This window comes from Argiope bruennichi, chromosome 11 (assembly GCF_947563725.1).
Source record: "Argiope bruennichi chromosome 11, qqArgBrue1.1, whole genome shotgun sequence".
In the NCBI taxonomy this organism is placed as follows: domain Eukaryota; kingdom Metazoa; phylum Arthropoda; class Arachnida; order Araneae; family Araneidae; genus Argiope; species Argiope bruennichi.
The window spans coordinates 26,708,732-26,734,017 of record NC_079161.1 but is presented as its reverse complement, the minus strand read 5'-3'; the positions used below and the strand labels follow the sequence as shown (position 1 = coordinate 26,734,017).

Genomic DNA, 25,286 nt, shown 5'->3' with positions numbered 1-25,286 from the left:
ATCTTGACGCCTCTGTAAAAACAGTGACATTCATAATTAACCCTTTTGCTTGCACTGATGAGTCTCAATTGACGACTACAATTTCCTGCCAGATAGTAGAATCATGAGATCGGAGTTGCTGTATAACTTCCGGAATAAACATACTTATCACGATTTAAGACTTGAATTTCCGATAAAGAACAATATATTGTGTGTCTGTTCTAACTTGCCCCAATGGCTAACTTCTAAATCTTTATAGATAAGTACATACATCCCAATGGAAAAATGTGCTAGATAGCATTAAGAATGATATTTTATTCTGTTTGAGTTGAAAAAATGGACTGTTGGAAAAAATTGCGAATTCTAAAATTTTTAATACACTTTATTTCTTATTTAGAAAAAAAAAAAAAAAAAGATTTCATACTCCGAAACCTGGAATAAAAGAAATATATTGTTTTGTTATGATCTAATAACAATTTTAAAACAGTAAAATATAATTAATTAACTATAAGTAATTGTAAAGGACATGTTGTGCTAACAGAAATTATTATTATTATATTTAATTTCATGTTAATGCTATATTTAATTATTGAATTTTTTAGTTAAAAAACATTATTTATTATTGTGAATTTGCAAACGATATAATGCTTTTTAACTGTAACCCTAACTGTTAAAAACTCATTAACTCGAAACTTTTACTTTTATTAACTATTCTCCATTACTTATCCTTGTTGCTGATTTTAAGCTGAAATAAAAATACTAAATTAAAAATGTTATTTCTTTCTTTCATTTCTTGCTTTTTATCGAGAAGGCTGTGAAATAGATAGGTTCTCGGTGCCTCCGATGATTTTATGGTTAAAGCTGACTTAGTAACCTCGGTTTAAAATAAACGGAGCATATCATAAATGTAATTTATGTAATAATAATCAGTTTTTGAAAAAGTAAAAGGTTTGGATGAAATTAAAAACTTCATTGCAATTTTTTTATTGGTTTAAATATTCAACAGAAAAGCAAACGATAAATTTCAGTTTTTTTTTTATCTTGATTTTATCAGTCATATTTATGCCATCAAAAACATAACTTGTAAAAAAACCAAGTCTCGCAACTCAGTTCTTCTATCGTAAAAAGTTGTGAGATTCATGTAATACCAAGTCGGTCAATTTATTCACTCGCTACTTAAGGGTCTTGACTTGGCAATCGCACTAAACAATCTAATTTAATATAATATGTTAATGTAATCTAATTTAATGTAAAGATACATTGTGTTTTGCGATGGCCAAGTCAATCTATTTATTTAAACCATAAAAGATTTTTAATATTGATATGGCCACTATAAGATGTTGTTAGGTTAGCTAATTACGTAATAATTTAAGACAGAAGGACCCTTAAGTAGCGAGTGAATAAATTGGCCGACTTGGTATTACATGGATCTCACAACTTTTTACGATAGAAGAACTGAGTTGAGAGACTTGGTTTTTTCACAAGTTATGTTTTTGATGGCATCTCATTTCTTTTTGTAGATAGTCCTTTTCTTATTTCTGTATGTAGTCATCCCCTTTTTCTTTTCCGGTACTACTTCTTGAGATTCAGCTACAGTTTTTCTCAAAGCCCACTCCCTGTCTCTATGGATTTTTCTCGTAAGCTTTGATGTTACAATTTTTGACAAGTCTGGACGGTAAATGCTTCTTAGTCTGTTGTATTCACAAATTGAGGATTCCTGCGCTTTAATACTTCCAAAGTCGACATTTATTAGCTGTAAGCCGTCCAGACTTGTAACTCTTGGAAGTGCCACGTACGCTTGACCGGATGTGAACGCTGCAGAACCGATATCCATCAGTGCATTATATAGACTTAGACGCTGACTTTTGTGTATAGTTATAGCATAGGCTATACATATGGGAAACAGTTCGCGATGAACGTAAGCTCTATTAATAATTTCAAATTTAGTTTTGACCGGACTAAGCTCGTAAACATGTTCTTTATTAAATGTAATGTATATTTTCTTAATTATTTTTTATATTTTTCGGATCAACCTTTACTCTTTGCACTATACCGTTAGAATCATTAACTAATCCAAGACTCACGTCAGTATTTCGCCTTAACATGACTTTTGCTCCTAGTTTTATAATTATGTTCTCTTCCAGGCCTGCAGTCATAGAAGCATCGTCTTCATATTTTTTTATGAATTCACGAGCTCTTTTTGTTAGGTATCTGGGGAAATTTATGCTATCTACAGCTGTAAGTTTTATTTTGGGATGTGGAAGAGATTTAAGCATTGCAGAATTTAATTGTTGACACATGTTTTTTGTAGATAATAAGCAAACGGTATCATTAGGAAGTTTCGAGAGGTGTTCAATTATTTCAATTAATCTATTTTCGTTTGAATTGGATTTGAGAGTTATTAATCTAGTCGAGAGTAAGTCGCGGTTTTTTTGTGTAGTCGCACCTAATCTTATTCTATTTAGCATTTCAACAAAGTCAAAATCATTGAGCTGTCGCATGTTAATTGTAAGTTCATCGTATATGAACAGTTCAGTCCACAGATTCGGTACACTGAGGGAACCTAATAACTTGTTAGTTTCAGCAGTTGATAGCTTTTCAAGAAGTGACTTTTCTCTTACCGGCGGAGGCTGTAAGAGATCTCCGAAAACTACAAGATGTTTTTTTTCCAAACTACCCATTCTGATCGTCTCTTGTGTCGAATATTTCAGATAAGTGAAAGTGAATATATATTAAAGTAACATTGGATATCATCGACACTTCGTCTACCATAAACAACACTACTTCTTTCAAATCTGATCTCAGAACTTGGAGCACTTCATCAGAAAGTTGTTTGTACTTCGGTGTTTGCTTGTGTTCTACAGGCAACTGCAATAGTCTATGTATAGTCAATCTATTCTATGTATAGTCAGCTATTCCTGTTGTAGTTCTAACTGCCACATTTTTTGTTTAAATACGTCTTAACCCAAATTTTCAGAGTTTTTATTAAAAAGCTCTTTCCAGTGCCACTAGTTCCACTCACAAAACAGCGTAAAACGTCAGCGTTATTATCGGTTGTGTCCATTTTATTTGTGATCATATCGAAGACTCTTTTTTGATCGGCATTAAGTTTTGCGATCATACTTTGAAGATCAGTTTGCTTTCTTCTACCAGATTGATTCTCTGAGAGTCACCCATTGCGTTTGCAGCTTCCACAGCTTCAAATTGAATTATTTCAATTTAGATATTGTTAGAAACCTGTAATTTTGAGATTTAATTAATTTTTCCCAGCGAGAGTAGTGTCATCATATGAAAGGCCGTTTTACAGTAATCTGTATTGGATGCTGCCGGATGCCGAGCCAGTGATACGAGAGCTTGGTGACGAACTTGGCGACTATTTGGCGACTTGGCGACGAATTTGCCGACAAAATGGATAATGCTCGAAACTTCGAAAAAATTATTGATCCGTCCATTATTACACGCATATTTTAGTTTTTTCTTGCTTTATACACTAAACTCTAATTGTATTCTAAATTTGAAGCTTCTGTGTCTGCTAGAAGTGCCTTAGAGTTTTGATGATCGGTCAGTCAGTCAGTGACAAAATTCACAAACTTTGACTAGTTATAATTCTTTAACTACTGGTTCAAATTTAATGAAATTTGAAATATACCGTGTTTATATAATGCCTGCTTGGTTACTGAAAATTCAGGCTTCTAGTTTTATCCACAACGAAGTTATAGCGAGTCGAAAATGGCCTGAACTGCTTGGAGAAAAGGATAGTACGGCCGTGCCGCTTGTTTTTGCTCGACTTGGCGGGGGCACTGCCGTGCTCCCAGATTTAAATATTTTCTACACAGTAACATTTCAAACAGATAAAATTCATCATTTCTGCTACAAAAATTACCTGAATTATAAAATTTATATTTTAATATTTTACATTAATACTTAAAGCATCAGTAACCGTCTCGAGGGAGATCCGCATATTAACATACAGCTCTTCTACTGATTGATCTAAATTAATAAAATTTAAAGCTTCTTAACTCTCCGTCGAATTTAGTTACAGAAAAGTAAAATGTTTTTTAACTTACCTGTAAAGAAATGTTTAAATATAATTAATAGAACTGGAGGGCTGTATAAAAATTAAAACTTCTTAATTTTTATCAATTCATTACATTTATTCACTTAAACAGCATAAGATATAATTTTTTATTTAAAAATGTTATATAAATGTAATAATTGGCTTGTCTTTTTATGCAAAGAAAGCGAATTATATTTAAAAAAATTATAGTGGAAAAAATATTAATATTTTAGACCATTTTATTAACCGTTTCGAAAATCCACCATTTAATACACGGCGCATGCTCGAGATGGTCATTGATTGATATAATGTAATAAAATAATTCTTGTTTAAAATATCATGGTACCAGTAATATGTTTCTAAATTTAACAAATAGAGATGGAGCACTGTATAATAATTTAAATTTCGTAATTTTTAAGTAGTCTATTTATTGACTTAAGCCGCACAAACTATAATTTTTAGCATTTTTTTTTTTTTTTTCATTTGCCAATTGGGAAATATATGCTATCTCTAACAGTTTAGGAATTATCTGTTGGACTTCGGTTAGAGTGGACGTTTTGTATAAGTGGAAGAGATCAAAAGGTGATTTTAAAATCACGTGATAAACTTTCAAAGGTGGAACATATTGCTAAAATAATTTTTTTTTCTGACAGAAATGTTCGATGGGAATTTCCGCATTGAGATTTTAACGAAAAAAATAGACAAAAAATGTAACTAAATTTATTATCTTGTAGCATTTTTTATAATAATTTCTACACATCATGACTTGTATAATAATTGGAATCTTTGAAATAGGGAATATGTTGTTTCATAGATCCTTCTGAGTTTGTGTTAAAGTTGGCGAATGAAAATTTGTACAATTGTTATAAACCTTGATATGAAGAAATTTATGTCAACGATGCTGTAAAGCAGAATCCCATTATTAAATATGCGCAATAGGCATCAATCTAGGCGCTCTGCTATTTTAGGAGCGTAGGAAGCCTCAAGATTTTTTTGCAATATTTTCAGACTAATTTGATTTTGTATTTTTATTGAATTTACGAAAACTATTCCCTCAAGTTATTCAATAAAAATCAAGTATTTTTTCAATTTGTAAATGTTTTTCTGGCAACATTAATTATCCTTTCTAAATTTTACAAAATCTTGTTTTGCAGTTATAAAAAAATGCCGCTTTATAATTTAAAATTAAATAATTTTATATTATATTACATTTTTTTTTTCATTTCTGAAAAATATTTTTTTTTATAAAATTGCTTTTAAATTTTAATTTTGATAGAATATATTAAATCAAATTTCTTGAAAGTGATCCATAATTTAATGTTTCACTATTTCAATTTGCCAAAATTTAGTACCTAAAGTTTCTTTTATATAATGAGGCAAAGCAGGAGGAAGGAAAGGAAAGGGGTTCTTTAAACTTCTATTATCTAAGATCCCCTAGAAGGTTTAATCCCTGCCTTGTTAAAGTACCAGTTTAGATTTCATGTTTCCTAATTTATGTTCATTTTATAGGCGCCACTTCCGCCTATACATGCCGTCACAAAAATTATTTGTTTTATCTGTGTGTGTACTAACCCTCAAAATATGTCTCATGATTTTAGGCCATCCCTTGTAATTTGACTTATCTAGATATGATAGGCCAAATGGGATTAGAACTATCAAGAGTAAACAAACATCCCCATCAATGACTCGATGCGTTTCTGTTATTGAGATAAAATTCGCGAAAATTTTGCTTCTAACAACTGAACAAGTTCAGACATTTAAACGGTTCTTCAACTAAAGTTAGTTCAAATACATTTGAGAAAGCGACCGCAATTAGTACTACTTTGATTAAGTTACAATTTTTTAAGACATTTAATTTTTAAAAATTGCACCTCAGAAAGGAGTATCATATTATTGGTGAGATATGTACGTATTGTTGCCATTTATTTCACTAATCTCTAAAATTCTTATAATTTCTGGATTTTTTTTATTTTTTGCTGTCGATTTTTGACAATCAGTTCTTTATTATGTTTTATCAGGCGTATGGGTTGCGTTTAATTTAAAGCAAATCCCTTATACATAACTTGATACTCATGAATTAAATATGAACAAAATATTTTTAAATATGAAACAGTGATAGACTGACTTTAAAGCAGTATTATTTTGATAGCCTTATATTTGTTCTGTTTATTTTGTATACATGAACTTTCCACATAAAATAGAATATTTTATCATAGTACTATTAAAAACTAAACTGCCTGGTTAAATTATTTTCTAATGGTATATTGTCCTCCGCAGAATGTTGCTTTCCACTTTCTTATGTAAGTTGTATAAGTATATGCAAATAAAATAATCGTCCTTCTTAAGCTTACAATAACGGAAGAAAATAAAGCAATGATAAATTTTTATTAAACGATTAAAAATTTTGAATTTTATTGCATCATTGAAATGCATTGTTAAAAATTTTGTTTAAAAATAACGTAAATTGGGGAAAATTATGTTTAAAAATAATACTTTTAGATGATGTATATTTTGCTTAAAAATAATGTAAAATGCTTCAAAATATTGTAAATTTGGAACAATTTCCACGACAACCAGCCTAGCATCAATAAAAGATTTTTTTTAATTTTAAAATAATTTAAAATAATTTTTGTACAATGATATTTTTTGAAGTTATCACTTAAAAGTCCTAAATCACCTTTAATTTTTAATTAATTAAAATTTTAAAAATATCATTTTGAGGTGAATATTCCACCAAACGAAGTATACTCTTAATAATTTTTTTTCGAAATGATCTGGCCATATTGAGCAAACAAACACAAAAATACATTCTCTTTTCTTATTGTCATAGATTTCATATCCAATTGTTCATACGCATTTTTTGCATCCATAATATACATTTTAAATCAAATCATTTATTATTCTTCAAGCATTTGTAAATGTTATTTAAATATTTGCTTTTTAATAATTTATCTTTTGTTATCCTGACTCATCTGATTGATTGTTCCAGGTGATGACTGGAGCCACGACGCAGGTGCATATTGAAGCCAACAACAACATCCTGGCTGCACACGAAGACGTGAGTATCGAACAAAAGTGGATTTTTTTTCCTTCTGCTCTTTTTCTTACATCACAATTTATCTTCTAAACGGATAGATATTTTTTTTGTTTTTTAACTCGAATTTGTTCCGTTGCGGCTGTAAGTAAACATTGTCACGTAATTTGTAAATAATGTTAAAAAAATGTTATAAGAAACTACCAACCAAAAACTAAAACAACTTTTATGAAACTAACTTAAAAGTAAATATTTTCTGAATCAAAACTATTATAAAGAAGATACATTGTACTTAGATTGCGCTAATGCTGATACATCCTAAACACAAATGAACTTAACCAAATTAGAAATAAATATTAACTTTAAATGCAAAAAATAATTAAAACGCCAATTAAAAACAGTTAAAGTAATTAAATTGATTTATTTACTGACCAAGCGCTAATAGCTTATTTAGCTTTAAGCGCGGGAAAATTGATTATAGTTTAATATAAATGTCCGCAGTAATAAGTTTATTTTTCTTCATAAAATCTTTGAGAATATATTTACATTCAATTGGTTTATTATTTGATTTTAATTTTTATTGTTGTTATTTGATTTTATAGTTTGATAATGATCTTATAGTGGTTTGGTTTAGTTCAATTTTGATGCGGTCTTACTTAGATTTAAATTTTGAAATAATATTTTTTGTGCTTATTATTATTATGTAATTTTAATGCCATTGCTTTATTGATATTAATTCTTGTCTCCAAAAACCACAATTTCTTGATATTTTTGAGCCACGAGGGGTCAATACTTGAACGAAAGTCAAGCCCCTCAGAGAAAAAATCCCTGGTTTGAATCCCAGCCTGAAGGTGACACTTGATAAAGTCTTCAGGTCGAATTCATCAATTCCTTCTTTTTTATTCCATTTAATCAATTTTTGCGTTTAAACTTAATATTTATTTCTAATTTGGTTAAAGGAGTTATATGTTCCTCAGCTTAAAACGGATTATTAGTTAATTAAAATTCTGCTTTGATCAGTTTACTTGTGATTAACTAAAAGTCATTGAAAAACGAATCGAATAGAAGAAATGTTTCATATTTTTTTATATTATAAATTTATCGCAAATATTTGCAAATCAATAGTATAATGGTTTGAATAAAGAAAGAAAACTGATATAGGTTACTATTTCTTTTCACTCCAGATTTTTTTAGCCACCAGACTATATCGGCGGAATAAAATATTTTCAAGTTATTACTCTTTTTTTATTTTTAAAATTGCATCTTGAGTGCGAATATTATGCATATTTGGGATGTTTTGTAATTCATAATTTTAACGAAAGTTTTAGAATTTAGAAAAAATTATAATATGACTCATTTGAAATTTTATTAAGTTATCATGTAAAGTTTATTATTAATATAAGTTTTATGTGATGCATTTTGTAAAAACTATTCAGTTAAGAAGCATTCAAATGTTTAAATACAAAAATACAGAGATTTTTTTTTTAAGTTTCCATTTGTAATTTATTTATTTGCTGCAACTAGAATTATTCTGTTTTCCAGAAAATTATCGTCTGATTCAGAAAATAAAAACTTTTCATTTATGTTGGAAATCAATTCTGTTGCGTAAATATTTTCTGTAAGCAAGCTAAAATTATTTTTTGCTTTAAAAACATTATATGTCCCTGTTAACATGTCCTAAACATCTCAACTTTATAGAAAATAATTGTCCTATGAATAGCATAATTAAGTAGTAGTAAATTAAAAAATGTCTACTTGCAAACATATATAAAAATATTATTTATTGTTCTTTCATACATTAAAATTAAAAAAAAAAAACAAAGTAAAATAAAAAAAATGTTCGTCTGATTACAGAATTATAATCTGATTCGAGAGTTTTAAATAATTTTATATTCCAAAGCAGGAAATATTAAATTATGGCATGATCTTAAATGCCGGAATAGTAGCTCAGATGTACAAAACGATTTAAAATTAGAAGTTGTTTTATATATTTCAGATAAAAATGGTTTACAGTCATTTTTTTTAATTAATGAACTGTGTTTTGTCTCATATTCGTTCAATTGAATTTAAATTTTAGTAAAATAAGTTGTGGATATGTATTTATATTTCTCATAAGGTACCTGAGGATGATACGATTTTTTTTTGTTTAAAACTAAAATTGTGACCATTAGCGCAACTTTCAAAATGTGAAAAACTCATAGTTATTAGTGTTATCTGTCCTCTTTTAATTCTTAAAAGATTAAGAGACTTTTTGCATTCATTTTTAGTTTTCATTTTAAAATATAAAATTTCCCAGAGGATTTTTTTCTTAAAAATAATATAGCCCCCCCCTAAAAAAATGGGACCATTTACATAATTTTTCTCAATAAAATAATTTTTTGGGCATATATTCAGTCTTTGATATATATAGCTTTCTTTGATATATATATGAGCTTTCTTTGATATATATATTCAATAAAACAAATCCTCCAAAATGCAGCGAAAAATTTGAGCGGCCCAAAAAAAAAAAAAAAAAAAATTAAATCGTTGCCAGAAACTCATTAGGTAAAATAAAATAAAGATTTAAGCAAAAAAAAAAATTTAATTCTGAAAGAATAATAGCTGGTAGATATTAATTACATCAGCTAAAAGCTTTATTTATCTACAACAAGATTTGTGAAATTGTTTGTGATTCATGCAATGTTAAATATATAAATGTTTAAAAAAATAAGTCACATAGCACTGAAGATCTTTTAAAATTCTTTTAAGTTCAATAATACATTTTTTTTCTTTTAAATTAGTGCCTGGTTTAGATTTGATATGACCCTAAGCTATTTGAAATATTAGACCTTTTATTATTATATTTAAGTACTACATTTAGTATATCAGACACGTACTTAATCGGACAATATTTTGGAGAACCAGGAAATTAGGAGCCCTGAGCTGTAGCTTGTGTAATACGTAAACCCAAACATTCTACATTACACATTACCAAACAATACATTCACAATATAAACAAACACAATACATTCTACATAGATTCGGTACAAATTTGAGTAATCTTTCAAAAAGAATTAATTTACGAAATGATACTAACTACAACCGCTGTGGAAGATACGCAGATTTCTCTGCTTACAGTAAAAATTAAAGAACTAATTCAGTTTGGAATTTGCTGTGGAATCTTCTTAAATTTCTTTTCAAAATGACAGTGCTATTTTTTAACTTAAAATTTAAAGTAACTCCTAAGTGGATAATACTACTTTATTAGCGGTATATTATATCTAGACACCATATACATCAGTCTTCAATAAGGAAAAAATGAAAATAAAATAAATAGTTTCGTCTCTGGAAATTTCCTAATTTTATCAAAAAATTTTGGTAGAAGTTTTTTTATTTAAAAATTATTTGTATTCCTTTTAATCATCAAAGATTTGTTTTCTATTTGGTGAAATTAATACGTCATTTTGAGATAAACAATCGATATTTTAATGTGCTAATTAAATGTTGATCTATTCTTTTAAAACTGTTTGTAATCTAATGCATAGAAAAGATTGAATATATCGGCCAAGTTAAAATTTCTTATTTAAAGAATTTTTCCATTAAAGAAAGTCATGATTCGCCATTTATAGTTGTTAAAATAATAATTTCTCAAAGAAATAATAGTTGGAAGTAAGAAAAACACGAATTATTCATGGAGAATATTTAATAAATATGGATTCAAATGTCAAAAAAAAACAAAAAAAAAATTGAAACAGAGAGATCTGCAGTTTAATGTATTAGGTTACAGTTACTTGGAATGAAAAACGCACATTGGAAATGCTTTTATCATATCTTTTCATGTTCATTAATTATTCATTTTCAAAAGCATGAATAATAGAATAATAAAGAGAAACAAAAAATATATTATTCTGCTTTTAGTTCTTAAGTAATATCAAATTGCAAACGATTTCCTTTCCTCTATTATTTTTAATATTTATAGAATTTCAAGATTAATGAAAAAAAAAAAATATTTAGAGTAGAATGAAACGTAAATAAAAATTTGCAAAATCTTAACAGATTATCATAATTAACTTTTTTGTACATGTTTTTCTTTTAAATAATGAAAATTTAATTCTTTTTATTTCTCTAATTTTATTACAATATTGTGTTGAGGAACAATTTTCCCTTAAAATTGAATACCTATAAATAAATTATAATGCATCAGATAAATTATAATCGTAATGAATCATATAGAATATATTTTATTTGTATAAAAACATGAAAAATTACATTTTTTAAAAACATGGGAACTTTAACAAACTTACATTTTTTTATTAGTTAATGTGTTAAGTTAAATTTCCTTTTACAGTAACACAAAAATTTTAGTCTCAAAGTTTGAAAGTATGTAAAAAAATAAATGAAGCATAAATTAATGCTTACTGAGAAAATATACAATAGAATATATTTATTGTTATTTTTGAATTAAAATTTCAGTTTTTCTCAATTAAAACAACCATTACCAGAAATAAAAAAAAAATAAAAAAAAAATTCTGAAAGTCCAATAAGCATACATATCTGGTTCTTATATTTTCATTTGCTTGCGATTCATATACTGGCGAGTTTATTAATTGTGGTCATTATCTCAAAAGGATTGCAAAAATTTCCGCGTAGCCTTATTTTTTTATATTTTTATGTTTTTATAAATGAAATACGAAGAAATAAAAATGAGAAAAAACCGCCGTAACGTTTTCATGGACATACTCTTTTTTTTTGCATCACTTTTATGTTGCAAATTATTTAATATTTATTCTTTTTATTCAGATTTTAAAACTTTAAATGGTTTAATTGAAATTTTGATTAAATATATTAACAATTTGGTAATTATTTGCAAAGTAGATTGACATCGTCAAAATTAATTTTATTTTAAGTCCAAAATGATTGGAAAAAAACAAAAAAACAGCATATCCATGGATGTCCGTTTCTCGTAACAATGTTACTGACATAAATAGCTCCCAGTTAAAAATAATATCTGCTAATTCATAATTCAAATTGAGTTATTATAATCTACGCATATTTAGTAAAAAAGCACGTTTTATGATAATTATCTTGCAAAATTCTTCACGCTAATACAATGCGTCACGTGGTAATCACTTATCTACAACTATAAGATATGTTTATGTTCTGTTTATTCTCTGACTCATCAGTACATAACACAAATGGCAACAAATTTGGAAAATGTAGTCTTTCTGTTACGCTAGGATTAATAAGAAATTATTTTAAAAGAAGTTCATTGTTGTGATTCGTCATGTTCTTATTGCACAATAGGGGATTATGTTGCTTTTTACTTACTTTCTCGTATACATAGTGTAGAGAAAGTATACTAATCTTCAAAAAATTCGAACTCGAGGTTTTGTCGAATCTTCTCGTTTTAGCCCTCACTGAATTTAAAAAACGCATTTTTTTTAAAAAAAAGTTTCATCTGATTCTCTGTGACTAAGGTAACTGAAAAATTATTTGAGCTAGACGTATGAAATTTAGTATACGGTCTTTACACTAAATCTGTAGATTTCTGACAAATTTTGTTTAAAATCTGTTCAGAGGAAGTCTGTTGGCAAAGCTGCTAACAAGATAATTACGAAACGGAGAAAGGTAAATAGATAAAATTAGGTACATAGATTTAACATCTATAGTATAGACATATACCAAATTTTGTACCAAATCCAATAAGGGATTGACCATATGTAGGTCTGTACTTTCAGAAACATGTGAACGCGGTAACTCAAAAACAGAATGACTTATATAAATCGAATCTGGAATGGCATTTTGTGACTATAATTGTAGTCCTACGTCAAATCTTTGTTTCCATTGATTGGGAAAAAATGTCTAATAATACAAATTCGATTTTTGGATACTTTTAACCTTATGCCAGGGATTTATCGCCAAAAAATTCGCCAAGGATAATACGATAGATTGCGTAAAAATGCTAAATTCAAGCCAAAGGTTAATATTTCATAATTATTGTACATCAATGCCATGCAAGACATTCTTTGGGATAATATCTTTATTAAAGAATGTGCGAGAGAATATTCTTTTATTACCGTATTTATTATACCGCATTATTAAAGATTATTACGGTATTAATCATACCACATTTATTAAAGAATTTGAAGAGCCCGCTGATTTAAAAACTAGATTGCATTGATAAATGCTGCTTATTAGAAATTTAAGTTCGTTTTAATTACATCTGTAAAGAAAAAATAACCATTCTTAATGCCAAATTCATAGCTCTACAAATTTGTTCGTGTTCTTCTAGAATGCAGAAATATTTTTCAATATGTAAATTTGTGGACTGCAAAATTCGTTAGAATAGAAAGAATTCGTTTCGCCATATCAGAATATAAGGAATCAAATGATTTAAAATTTAATGAAAGTAAAATAAGAAATGAATAAACATCTTGTGAAAATTATTTTTCTATCTCAAAGCTGTTTATTTTAATATAAATAAAAATCATTATGAGTATGCACGTATGCATGTGTGTTCCACATCTGCTCCTAAACGACTGGAATGATTTTAATCAAACTTTGAACATGTATTTCTTAATAACAAGTCAAAAAGTACTAGTCGCTTTTCAAAGTACAAATGTTCATTAAATATTCAATTAATTAAAAATAAGCGGAAATTTTGCCATTTTTTTCTGAAGTAATTTATAATTTTATAATAAATTTTAAAGCTTTTGAGAGAAAATGAGACAAATGCTCCATGACAGCATAGGCTTTAGGTCTGTTTGATGTAATAACTTCTTTCAAAATTATCCCAGAAAATGTATTTTCTTAAAATTCAAAATTAATTTTTTATTTTAAAATTCAAAGTTTTATCTTTTAACGATATCAATTTCATTTTTGTACAACAGTTTCAAATGATATTCATTTAAAAAAATAGCGCAGACGATTTTGAAATAAAAAACTGTTGCTAAGCAACATTAAACTTCTCTACAACTATTTTTTTATTTCTTTTTTATGTCGGTATATATCTGCTGACAAAGTGTATTATTTGTTTTAAAATAGTGATTTAACGACGATCAAAAGATGACATAAGTGTACCTTTCAAATTCACATAAAAGCTCAGAAAGTAAAACTTCTGTCAGCAAATGAAAAATTTTTTTTTATTGTTGATAAACAAAAATGCGTACGAAGATTTATTGCCAAAACACATGACTAAAATTTTAAGGGAAAGTTTTAGAGGCAGAGGATCAACAATTTGCATCAGGAACACTATTTATTTATTTTCCAAGCTTTTTATTAATGAAAAATTAATTAATTTATTAATTGCCTCTCAAAATGGTCTATAAATTTTTCTTATATTTCAGCATTTTTTTAATAAAATTTGCAGATTCTGAAATCTTTGATCTTCCACCTGGAACTGGAAATTCATAGTTAGTGACATAATATTTGACTTGTGCCTAAAATTAATTAAAGTTTATAATCATATCATATAACACTTGATAAGGTATTGTACGTTGCCATATGAGGAGGAAAGAAAAGAGAGATAGAGAAAAGGTTGATTACATTTTTTGATTTTTAAAAAATGAGAATCTTCATATCTATTGGCCAGTTCAGCATTCACCGCTTTTCTTCATTCTGTCAGGCATAGATGAAGGGGTGGTGGTTTTGTTTATCTATTAGTGGAAGGGGACACCAAAGTGTACCCCAACATAAAAATTAGATTTGTGGTCGGAACACTTCGTAGGGAATTATAAGTTTTTCAGTAGGTAACTCTTCATTTCATACAAGTTTGACCATTTCTTAGGTACTTATAATTGCTCTGCAAATATTATTAATTTCAGCCAAAAGTCATGTGATTTCTTAAGGCTTGTTATTTTTTTCAAATTTCCTAACATTGGGATTATCTCTGGTGTGAGAAATATTTTAATTGACGTAAATTATTATATATAATGTTTGCTCTATCAATAAGTGTAACGCCAATTGAGAAATTCAAGAATTAATTCATATATAATCTTCTGAACCTATTAATGATATTTAGTAAAATATTTTTGACTTTCTAATTTTTTTAACAAACAAGTTCCATTCTTCTGTGATTAATGCGAACCGAGTTTTAAAACTTTCATTACTACTGTTTTAGGGATCGTTTTAACTGCTGTCTCAAGAAGAACCATCCAATCAATCGACTCCAATCTCTCGATAAGATTTCTCTACGATAATGAAATTCAATGCTTCATAACTAAGCCACTTTTGAATGCAAAAGAATGGAATGTTTTTCATTAAAAATGTTAATATCCCACAAATATTTTATAAATGTGATTAATATTATCTAGAGGCTTTATGAACACAAGATATTTTACAATAATCCCACTGTGCAATTATATTAAGAATAGTTCACAACAGGGATTCGAAAACTGCTGAACATTGTGGTTTCATTTTTAAAAATCGAATATAAAACAATCCACTTCATTTTCACCGCATGAAGTATTTTCAGAGACGAATAACACACATTCTTTTCGAAATAGGTTTTATGAACCAAAAAAGGAACTTTTGTGAAAATATATATCTAATATTAACTTTATTCTAAAATGTTCTCTTAATTCCTGATATATTTCCCATATTTTTATTTAATTATTTCTAACACGCGTTCTAGAAAGCTGGTGCCTCTTGCATTTTCTCATACTTCGAGCGAAGAGATAAAAAATTCTAGCATTTACACATATCTTTAAAAGATACCTAAGATTCCCTTTCCTGCTAAATTTACACAGGGCAAAGGGATCCCTATCAGAATCTTATGGTAAAATCACTGAAGAACAAATTTTTGTCTCTTTTGCTCTTGTATCGCGATGTAGATTGACACATCGTTTTATCGCTTCTTCCTTGTACATGATATGCGCCCCTTGTAAAATAAAATGAAGTTAATTCCACAAATTGCTTCTTTTCAACTGCGCATTTGAGAATTACGTTTATATATATAATTAAATATAATTTTTACAAAAAATATTTCTAAAATAAAGCTTAATGAAAATTGTAAGCCTACATCCCATTTTTACAAATTTTGCATAAATACATTTACATTCAAAACCTTGTCAAAACCCACCAAAAAATTGAATGACGACTAACAATTTTGGAATCCCTGCCCTATAATACCATGAAGATATCATAACAACATTATAAGGTATTTTATGCTGTTAGAAAATGGTATACACTCTTAATTTTTGCATTTTTTTGGCAATACAGGGTTAATTGATTTTATATTTACAAGGCAATACATTTATTAATTGAAGCAACATAAAATAGGATTTTTTAATCATTCTAAGCATCTTATCAATGAGAATTATATGCATCTCTCCAGCTGTTGAAAAAGTTAGTGAAAATTTACTATTTTGTCAAGATCAGAGTGAATAACTTGTACAATGAGTTAAAGAGTACACGAGTATTTGAATGAATATATATATTTAAATATATTATGAAAAATATAGATATTGGAACAGGAAAACTGCAAAAGAATATCCTTGATTTTTATTTATACATATAAAGTGTTATAGAGCTGTTTATTTATTTTTAATATTCTTTTTCCTTTTTTTTCTAGATCCCGGGGACCGATTACGAAATTGAAACATACAGACGCAGGAGCTACCACGAAATGGATCAGGACGCCGATCTCAACGGACCACAAGTACAATGGACTCCTGAACAAAGTGAGTTTCTATTTACCCTTATCTCTGTGAGGGCTGTAGAGTTGCAGCATCTCATGAACTTATTTAAAAAATTGGCTTTCATTTTCTTCACACGAAGTATACAAAAGGGAAGTATTATAATCGTCAAAAAAATTCGAATTTGAGATTTTGACGAATTTTTCAGACATTCCAGAACTCCCCTGATTCAGAAAAACACATTTTTGTAATCATATCTGTCACTCTGTCTGTCTGTGAACACAATAAATCAAAATTGACAAATGCAAATTGGTGTGCTGTCGTTACACCATATTTGCAGTTTTTTAAGACATTTTGCACAAAATTCGCTTTTGGAAATCTACCTGTCTGTCTGGAACTTGGCACGATAATTATCAAATCTGAAAAGCTAGATGAATAAAATTTTGTACACATATTTAGCATCATCTGTAGATCCATATCAGTCTTTGAACCAAATCCGTTGAGGAGTTGACTGTTTGTTGGTCTGTACTTTCGCATAAATGTAAAAGGCGATAATTCAAAAACAAGTTGACTTGGATAATTGTGATGAAACATTTTTAACCTTTAATGCGTAGATTTTTATTAAATTTTGAATTAAATATGTCAAAAAATGGCCATCTGTTGATTTGTGCTTTATTATGCATATAAATGTGATAACTAAAAAATGCAGCCGCATACATAAATGATATTTTGCATGTGACATTGTGTCTACAATTGTACTCCTGGGTCTAATTTTGATAATAATCGGTCAAATTAATTTTCTTCATTCTAAAATGAAACTCAAAACGACCGTATTCAGTACTCTGCAAATAAATTACTGCTGATTGAATACTGCTTTGTATTAAAAGGTGTAGGGCTCCAAAGAGGCACACATATATATATTCTCTTTTGTCATTTAAAAGAAAAAAGAAAGAAAGAGTTGGGGGATTTTTCTCTCTTACGAAGATGTCAGCGGTTTCCTGCGAAGAAAAGTAACGTCACTCCACAGAGGGCTTTAATCCTTCCTAAACAGCTTAAGCAGCGAATGTCGCCTAAAATTGAAATCTTATCGCTTCGTTTTCCCACATGGCGAATGGATGACCATGAAGTCCGCTGCGGGGCTTCCGCGGATTAGCGGCCAGATCCGACCAACGGAGAAAGTGGGGTGAAGGTAAAATCGTTTGGAAGGCGGCCAACAGTTCTTGTCGAGAGGGTTGGCAATGGTCCAGGCATGCCGCGCATGCTCGAGTAATGAATTGGTCAATTTCGTTCCATGGGCTTTTTTTTCTATTTTCAATACTTTTGGAATAGTCGATTTTTTTATTTGAAACCTTCGGTTTTTGTTTTTTGGAGTGAACATATTATTTAATCTCTTTTATGTTGGTAAAATATTGTTAACGAAATTTTTCTAATTAGGGTTTTGCTAGGAGCTGCCATTCTCGGAAATGAACAAAATGAATTTATAGATCGACGTTCGTGATTTGGATAGCAACTTTTTATGTCTTCAAAAGTTTTTTTTTCTCTTTTTTCTGCTGCCATTGCATAGAAATTTTTAATTAAACCATCCGCTTTTAGAGAATAGCTGTTCGCCCACTATATTAATAGCATTAATTTAATTGTATCAATCAAATTTGATTAACTATATCTTATAATAGCAAAAGAATGTTTACTTGCATAAAGTGACGGATTTCCTAATAGGCAGGCCTAGTTCCATTATACTGAGAGGGGATTGCTTCAATATGTCCTCTTAGTTATTAGAATATTTATAAAACCAAATACTATTCAATACTGTTAGGTATAAATGTGGATTCCGGGCGGTTTGAAGTCATAATAGATAAATAAAAACAAACATATATTATCAAATTCAATAAAAAAAATAGCACTTAAAAATAAATCGGTATCATTTTAAACCAACGATAGTGGTCTTTCCAAAAATTGGCATTGGTGTACAATAATTACAAAATATTAACCTTTGGCATGAATTTACCATTTTTACTGAATGCATCATATGTTAATTGGCGAGTTTTTTTCTACATTAATCCCTGGTACGCGGTTAATAGTTTCCAAAAATCGAATTCGTGTTTCAGACGGGTATCTGCCAACCGAATAAAATAAAAATTTGTCACAAAATTACACTTGTAGTCATAAAACGACGTACCAAATTTGATATATATAAACCATTGCGTTTTTGAATTGTCGCGTTTACATATTTTTGAAAGTAGAGACTGACAGACGATCAACCCGTTGTTGATTTTGGCTCAAAATTTGAAGTGTCTGTCATGTTAAATATTTATTAAACTTTGATAACTGTACATGTTAAATATGTGTAGCTAACGTCATCTGTCTATCTCTTTTCCCTTTGTGGTTATAGTGTTAACTTATATTCGAAAAGGCGGCAGACATACTTCCTCTAAATGGATTTTGCTTAACATTTCATAGAATTATACAAATTTGGTATAAAGAGAGTATACCCAAGTTCAAACGTTTAGCTAAAATCGATTTTGAATTTTCTTTGTCACAGACAGGCAGACGGACATTTTCCGAAAATGGGTTTATCGATCTGAGGGAGGTCTAAAACGTAAAGATTCGATAAAATATCAAATTCGAATTTTTTTTTTATGATTACAATATTTTCTCTATACTACGTATACGAGAAAGTAAAAAGGGCCGTAAAATATCTAAACCCGCTACTGCTTGTATAACAATCATAGAGCAATTCTGATTGTTTAACAATGACTGCAAGGTATCGAAATGAATTAAAAACTATGTCAAGGTTTTTTTTTTGTGGGTGCGTGTGTGTGTGTGTGTGTGTGTGTAATATTTCTTGAAAATTGACATCGGAAAAGGAGCTTACGATCACTGAGGATGTATCGATATATCATAAGATTACAAATGAAATAAAAATTAGCAAAATCGGTATAGTGGCTCGGAGATTCTGCAGTTACTTACCCTAGAAAACATAAATTGAATAAATATATTTTATGCCGGCGTCCTGGCATAGGGGTAGCACGTCTTCCCCGTGGTCTGGTCGTCCTGGGTTCGAGCTCCGGTTTGGGCATGGTTGTTCTTCCGTTGTTCTATCTGTGAGATGTGTAAAGGTACCCTCCTGTAAAAAGGGGTTGTGCAAGCGAATGAGTCATGCTTGAGTAGCAAAGTTGTACTCTTGGCCAAGTTGGCGCTACTTAAAAAAACAAGAGACGCTGCCCCACTGGCTTAAATCGCTGTCTTCGTAACTGCGGGCTTATCCATGGCAAGTGCCATAAGAAACAGCAGCAACTTTTTTTTTATATTTGTCTCAAACATGGTATAGGGTGGGGTGGGAAGGTCCAGAATCCTTTCCTAGATGACTTATCTAGGTTAGACCGAAACCGATTTCTTTACTCTAGGGTTTTGAATTATTAAGATCAAAAACCACCACCTGAAATATCTAAATCGATGATCATATTCTTCGCTGGTACAATCTTATTAAAGCAGAAAGTGTATGTATACAGAAAACTTTCGTTCGCCGGTGCCTGGCCTAAGGGTAGCGCGTCTTACCCATGATCTGGGCGTCCCGGGTTCGAGTCGTAGTTCGGGCATAGTTGTTCTTTCCCCTGTCTCTGTGAGATGTGTGAAAGAGCTCCACTGTAAAAAGGGGTTGTGCAAGCGACTATGTGAGCGTCATCTTCATACGAGCTAAAGTCAGACTTCTGCCCTCGGGTGCTCAGGGGCCTTTACCCTCAGAAGCTACTGCACCCCTTCTTCCCCGATCTCGTGGACTTGGCTTGAACTGGAGTGCAATCCAAGGGGTATAAGCAACAATAACGACAACAAACTTTCGTACAGTGAACAGTAAATAAATAAAGTCCAAGTACAGAAATAAATAAAATAAGAAGTAGAAGTACGTAGGCAGCAGAAAATAATTACAAATTTTGAAAAATAATACGGGTAATGGAAGAAAATAATTTAAAGTTAAAAATACAATAAATTTAGATAATAAATGAATTAAAAATAAATAAAACGAGTAAATAAAGTGAGAGAAAAGGGAATAGAGGACAAGATAAAAAAGAATGGAAAGAAATACAAGATAAGTTCTTGACTATTCCAAAACGATTTGCAATAACTGAAGAAAAATTGCAATGCTGTTTTCAGTAAGGGAAAAAGCAAAAATTAGGAGAGAAATTAGTGAAGTTGTTCCATATATACAAAGAATCGTAAGTGAAATCGCATTTTAAACCTAAATCTTTCAATAATAATGTAATCTTTCAATAATTTCCATAATAATTCTCAAAATTAATGCAAGATTTGAATTTGCCACCATTCGTGCAGTATTTGCCCAAAATTGTGTAGTGTTAGTAACCTTTATTAAAAAATATTATTTGACAGCTGATAGTTTAGGGTTTTTAAAAAAATGAAGCGAAGCGTTACACGATAGAACAACGTGTTTACACAAGATTTTAAATAAATATTAAACACAGTCTTTTTTCTTTAAATTGTTATATTTTTATTGAATTGTAAAGTACACAGGACAGAGTTACGTTTGGAATAACACGTAGGTCAAATGACTTCCATGGCTTTGCTGACACATATGCACTCTTTTGTCGAAATTTTCCATGACCATTCTGCAAAAATATGACTGAATTTCGTTGATGCAGAATTTCTTCTTTCAATGCGCGCGTGCTTGTGAGCTTGTTGGCACAGACCTTTGATTTCATATAAACCCATAAAAAAAACCAATGCTGTTAAATAACACGATCTAGTGAGTCAGTTCTCACATTTTCAAACTGTGACCGCCACTTTCATTATTTTTTAAATATTGTTCGACAATGGAAACATGTTGTTCTATCACCTAATGCTCCATTTTTACTAACCCTAAACTATCTATTATCAAATTTTTTATTTTAATAGGGTTATCAACTCTTTACAAATTCAAATCTTGCGTTAGTTTTGGGACACCCTTTAGATAACTCGCAAGAAAAGACCCGCAATCGAAATTACCGCAGAAATCACTGGGGCCCGCAACCTAAGTTATAACGGTGAATAGAGTTTTTTTTTTTTTTTTTCCACTATCAACAACGCTGGAATCTTAACTGAAGTGGGTATAATGGCACTGATGACTTCATGTTTCTATTCCCGAGTTAAGGATGTAAAAAGTCTTTGAATAAAAAGTTAATCGGAAGCTAAGCATCTAAACACGAGCTATTAACAAGCCTTTTTCGAAAGAATTCTTTCTCCCTTTTTCGCGTTTATGCTTACCGCCGATGACAGTTAAAGATAATAATTCTTTCCCGGCGCTGCTACATAAAACGCCTTTTCGTGTACGCAAGGGAAAATGGCTCTCTTTGTTTATAAACGAATTGAGTTATCTGATGAACGGGGGACTCCAGCTCGTTCTCGGAGTAGAAGCGTCAGAAAAACATCATCGTTGAGCGAGATTTTTCTCTTCCTGTGATGTGCATGTTCGATATTTTGATCATGACAACAATGGCTTCTAGGTAAGGATTTTTGATGTTTTGATGGCAGCAGATGGGGTTTTTGGATGATAGGACATAAATATATTTTGAAATCAATCATTTCTATCAATCTATATTTTTGAATTTTTGCATTAAGAAAAGTTTAAAATAACATATAAAACCAAAATGTACAAGTTAAATGAAATTTTTTTAAAAAATGGGGAAAAGGGTTCTTTGTTTGGTTAAAAAGTGGTATAAAACGAAAATATTTTAGTTTAGTGATTTATCAAATGATTTGTTCAAAACTTCGCAGATAGTTAAGAAATATATTACCTAGTTCCTGAACTAAAACACAAGTTGTATTTCTATTCAATCTTTAAATATTGAGGTTCGACTTATAAATAACATGAAAATTTTCCATTTTTTTCGGAAAAAAAAAAGTATTGAAACTATCATAGAATATTTCTAAATGAAAAGATTGCTTCTTCTCTAATTCAGGAGGTACGGAACACATTGAGAAAAAATCAAACCAAATTTGAACAAATATATATATATATATATATATATATATATATATATATATATATACACATTAGATTTTAATTTATGAAGTTTTTTTTTTTTCACAAGAAAATTCCACCAAAGATTAGAGTGTGATGAAATAATTTGTAAAGATGCAAAATAGCATTAAAACCTATGCACATGCAAAGATAAAAATCAGTGTAATTTCCCAAAAAATGGATTTCGAGACAAAATTCAAACGGATTTATGAAGAAAACCATTCAAACATTAAGAATATTAAATTTTTAATAAAAATTTATATTTCCATAAAAAACGACTTTTTAACATAGTCAACGTAGACAAAAAAACCTTTTTTATCTTAAATTTCTGAACAGCTTTATTGATATACCGTTTAAATTTTGTTTCTAGATCCATTATTTGTGAAGTTACATTGATTTTTGAGTAATACACGTGATATTGAAATTTTGCGTTTAAAAACCGTTTTCTCAAATTCTGAATTGTAGTTAGATTTTGAGAAAAACATTATAAATTAAAATGTGATAGATATTTTTTGTTCAAATTTAATGTAATAATTTCTCAATTTTTTTTGCAATTCCTGAACTAGAGAATAACCAATTTGTTTATTTAGAAATATTCTGCAGTTTTTTAATTTTGGGAAATGCAAAAAAAAAAAAAAAGAAAAAAAAAAAAAAGAAGAAAAAAAAAAAAAAAGAAAGAAAGAAAGAAAATTTCATGCTGTTTATTGGCCGAACCCCAATATTTAACGATTGAATAAAGAAACAGCTTATTTTTTTCTTTAGTTCAGGATTTAGGCAATATATTTTTTAAACCATCTGCAAGGTTTTAAACAAATGATTTTTGATACATTTTTCAACCAAAAAGCTTTTATTTTATATTTTTTTAAAAAATTTTATCATTTAATTGATATATTTCGGTTTCATAGATGTTATTCAATCGATTTTATGCAAAAATTCGAAAATATAAATATTTTACAGATTATTTTTTAAAAATTAATTTCGAACGTAGCCATATAACTTAAATTAAGGGTTATCATCCTTTTAAAAACCTTGTACCGTAAATAAGAATCAAAGATAAACTTGCAATCATAAAAGCATTTGCCTATTAAAATCAATACGTGTATATAACCAAGTAATAAAATATTTCTAATTTATTTTATCAAATTATTTTTATAAATGAAATTTTTACAACATAATAAAATATAAATATACTATATATTGTTGTAAATAGTGGACAGTATGTAATATAAAGCAGTAAATACATGTTTTGTATGTCGCCCACCAGAACTAAATGATGAACAATTTTGCCTGAATTTCGACAATGACATTTTTGAGTTTATACTAGATCATTAGAGCTAATTTGAACATTCAAAATTAAATAATTTTTGTGATACTTAATTAAATAGAGAAGATAAAAGTAATTTTTGCTAATAACTTCGAAAATAGTTATCTTACAAAAACTTTTTACACTTAAAGAGTATTAAATTATTCTTCCAATTATATGAATTCCATTTCGGTACAATTTTTTTCTCTAATTTTAACAAATTTTTCAAAATTAATTTTAAATGATATTTATAACAATAAACTTTAAATAATTTACTGTTTCGTTTCACAAGAAAACCATAAATACTCCGTTGCTAGACAACGATGAGTTTTTGAATTACTTTATATTTTTGCTATTTATCTTTTATTTTTAAAAATATTTTTGACAATATTTTTACTCGTTTTAAATGAATTCTTAAGTATATTTAATTATTTAAGAAAAGAAAAGCCATTAAAATTTTCTATCACCTTAAAATTTTAGTAAATTATAAATTAGTAAAATTTTGGCATTCTTTCGTAATATTAAAGATATATATTATAATGTATTTTTATATTGCAGATATATATTTTTATATTGCTGATTTGTATATCTTATAATATAGATATACAGATTCTTTTGAGATCTATATTATAATATATACTATTATAATAATAAATACTATAATATATAATATATACTATTTTAACACCAAAAATTTATTCTTCTGAAAAATAAATTTCATTTTCGTAAGGTTTGTTTATTTTATTTTAATAAATTTTAAAAAGTTGATTTTATACACTATACTAGCCGCCTTTGGCTACCGGCAGTTTAACGATCACCGTTATTAATGATTGCTAAAATTTTCAGTTAAATATTTTATGTAACTTAGCCTTAATAGTTTCGTCAGTACCATGGTTTTCATTGAGATGTGTATTTCTCCAATTTTCTATCAATATACCATCTATTGTATCACAGAAAATTGCAGTAATGTTTAAAAATGGACTTTTGTTAAAAAAAATTTCGCCATTTCTTAGCTCTAAAGTTAAACTTTAACTGTAAGTACAGAAAAATTTTGCTTACTTTTCAGTTAAAATTCTAATAAAAATGTGCTATAAAGTGCCCGTTTCCACCCTTTAAAGTATATGAGTTTGGTAACTATAGATCAAACGGTCTGGCCTGTAGAGCGCCAACGCACAGACGCATAAACAAACATTTATCTTTATCTATATTTATATATATAAAGCTCAATGTGTGTGTGTGTGTGTTGGCGCTCTACAGGCCAGACCGTTTGATCTATAGTTACCAAATTT

The 25,286-nt window shown here is 28.9% G+C and overlaps 1 protein-coding gene across 2 annotated transcripts in view; it reads left to right on the top strand.

The window, feature by feature from the left end:
• LOC129957007 (adenomatous polyposis coli protein-like) overlaps positions 1–25,286 on the top strand; it is a 126,274-nt gene that overhangs the window by 47,284 nt on the left and 53,704 nt on the right. Inside the window, exons 3-4 of one of the 2 annotated variants that reach the window (XM_056069112.1) lie at positions 7,026–7,094; positions 16,621–16,729. In XM_056069112.1, coding sequence (XP_055925087.1) covers positions 7,026–7,094; positions 16,621–16,729 — 178 coding nt within the window. Of the gene's footprint in view, positions 1–7,025; positions 7,095–16,620; positions 16,730–22,092; positions 22,177–25,286 lie in introns of those variants that run through there. The other variant, XM_056069113.1, reaches the window with a different exon arrangement.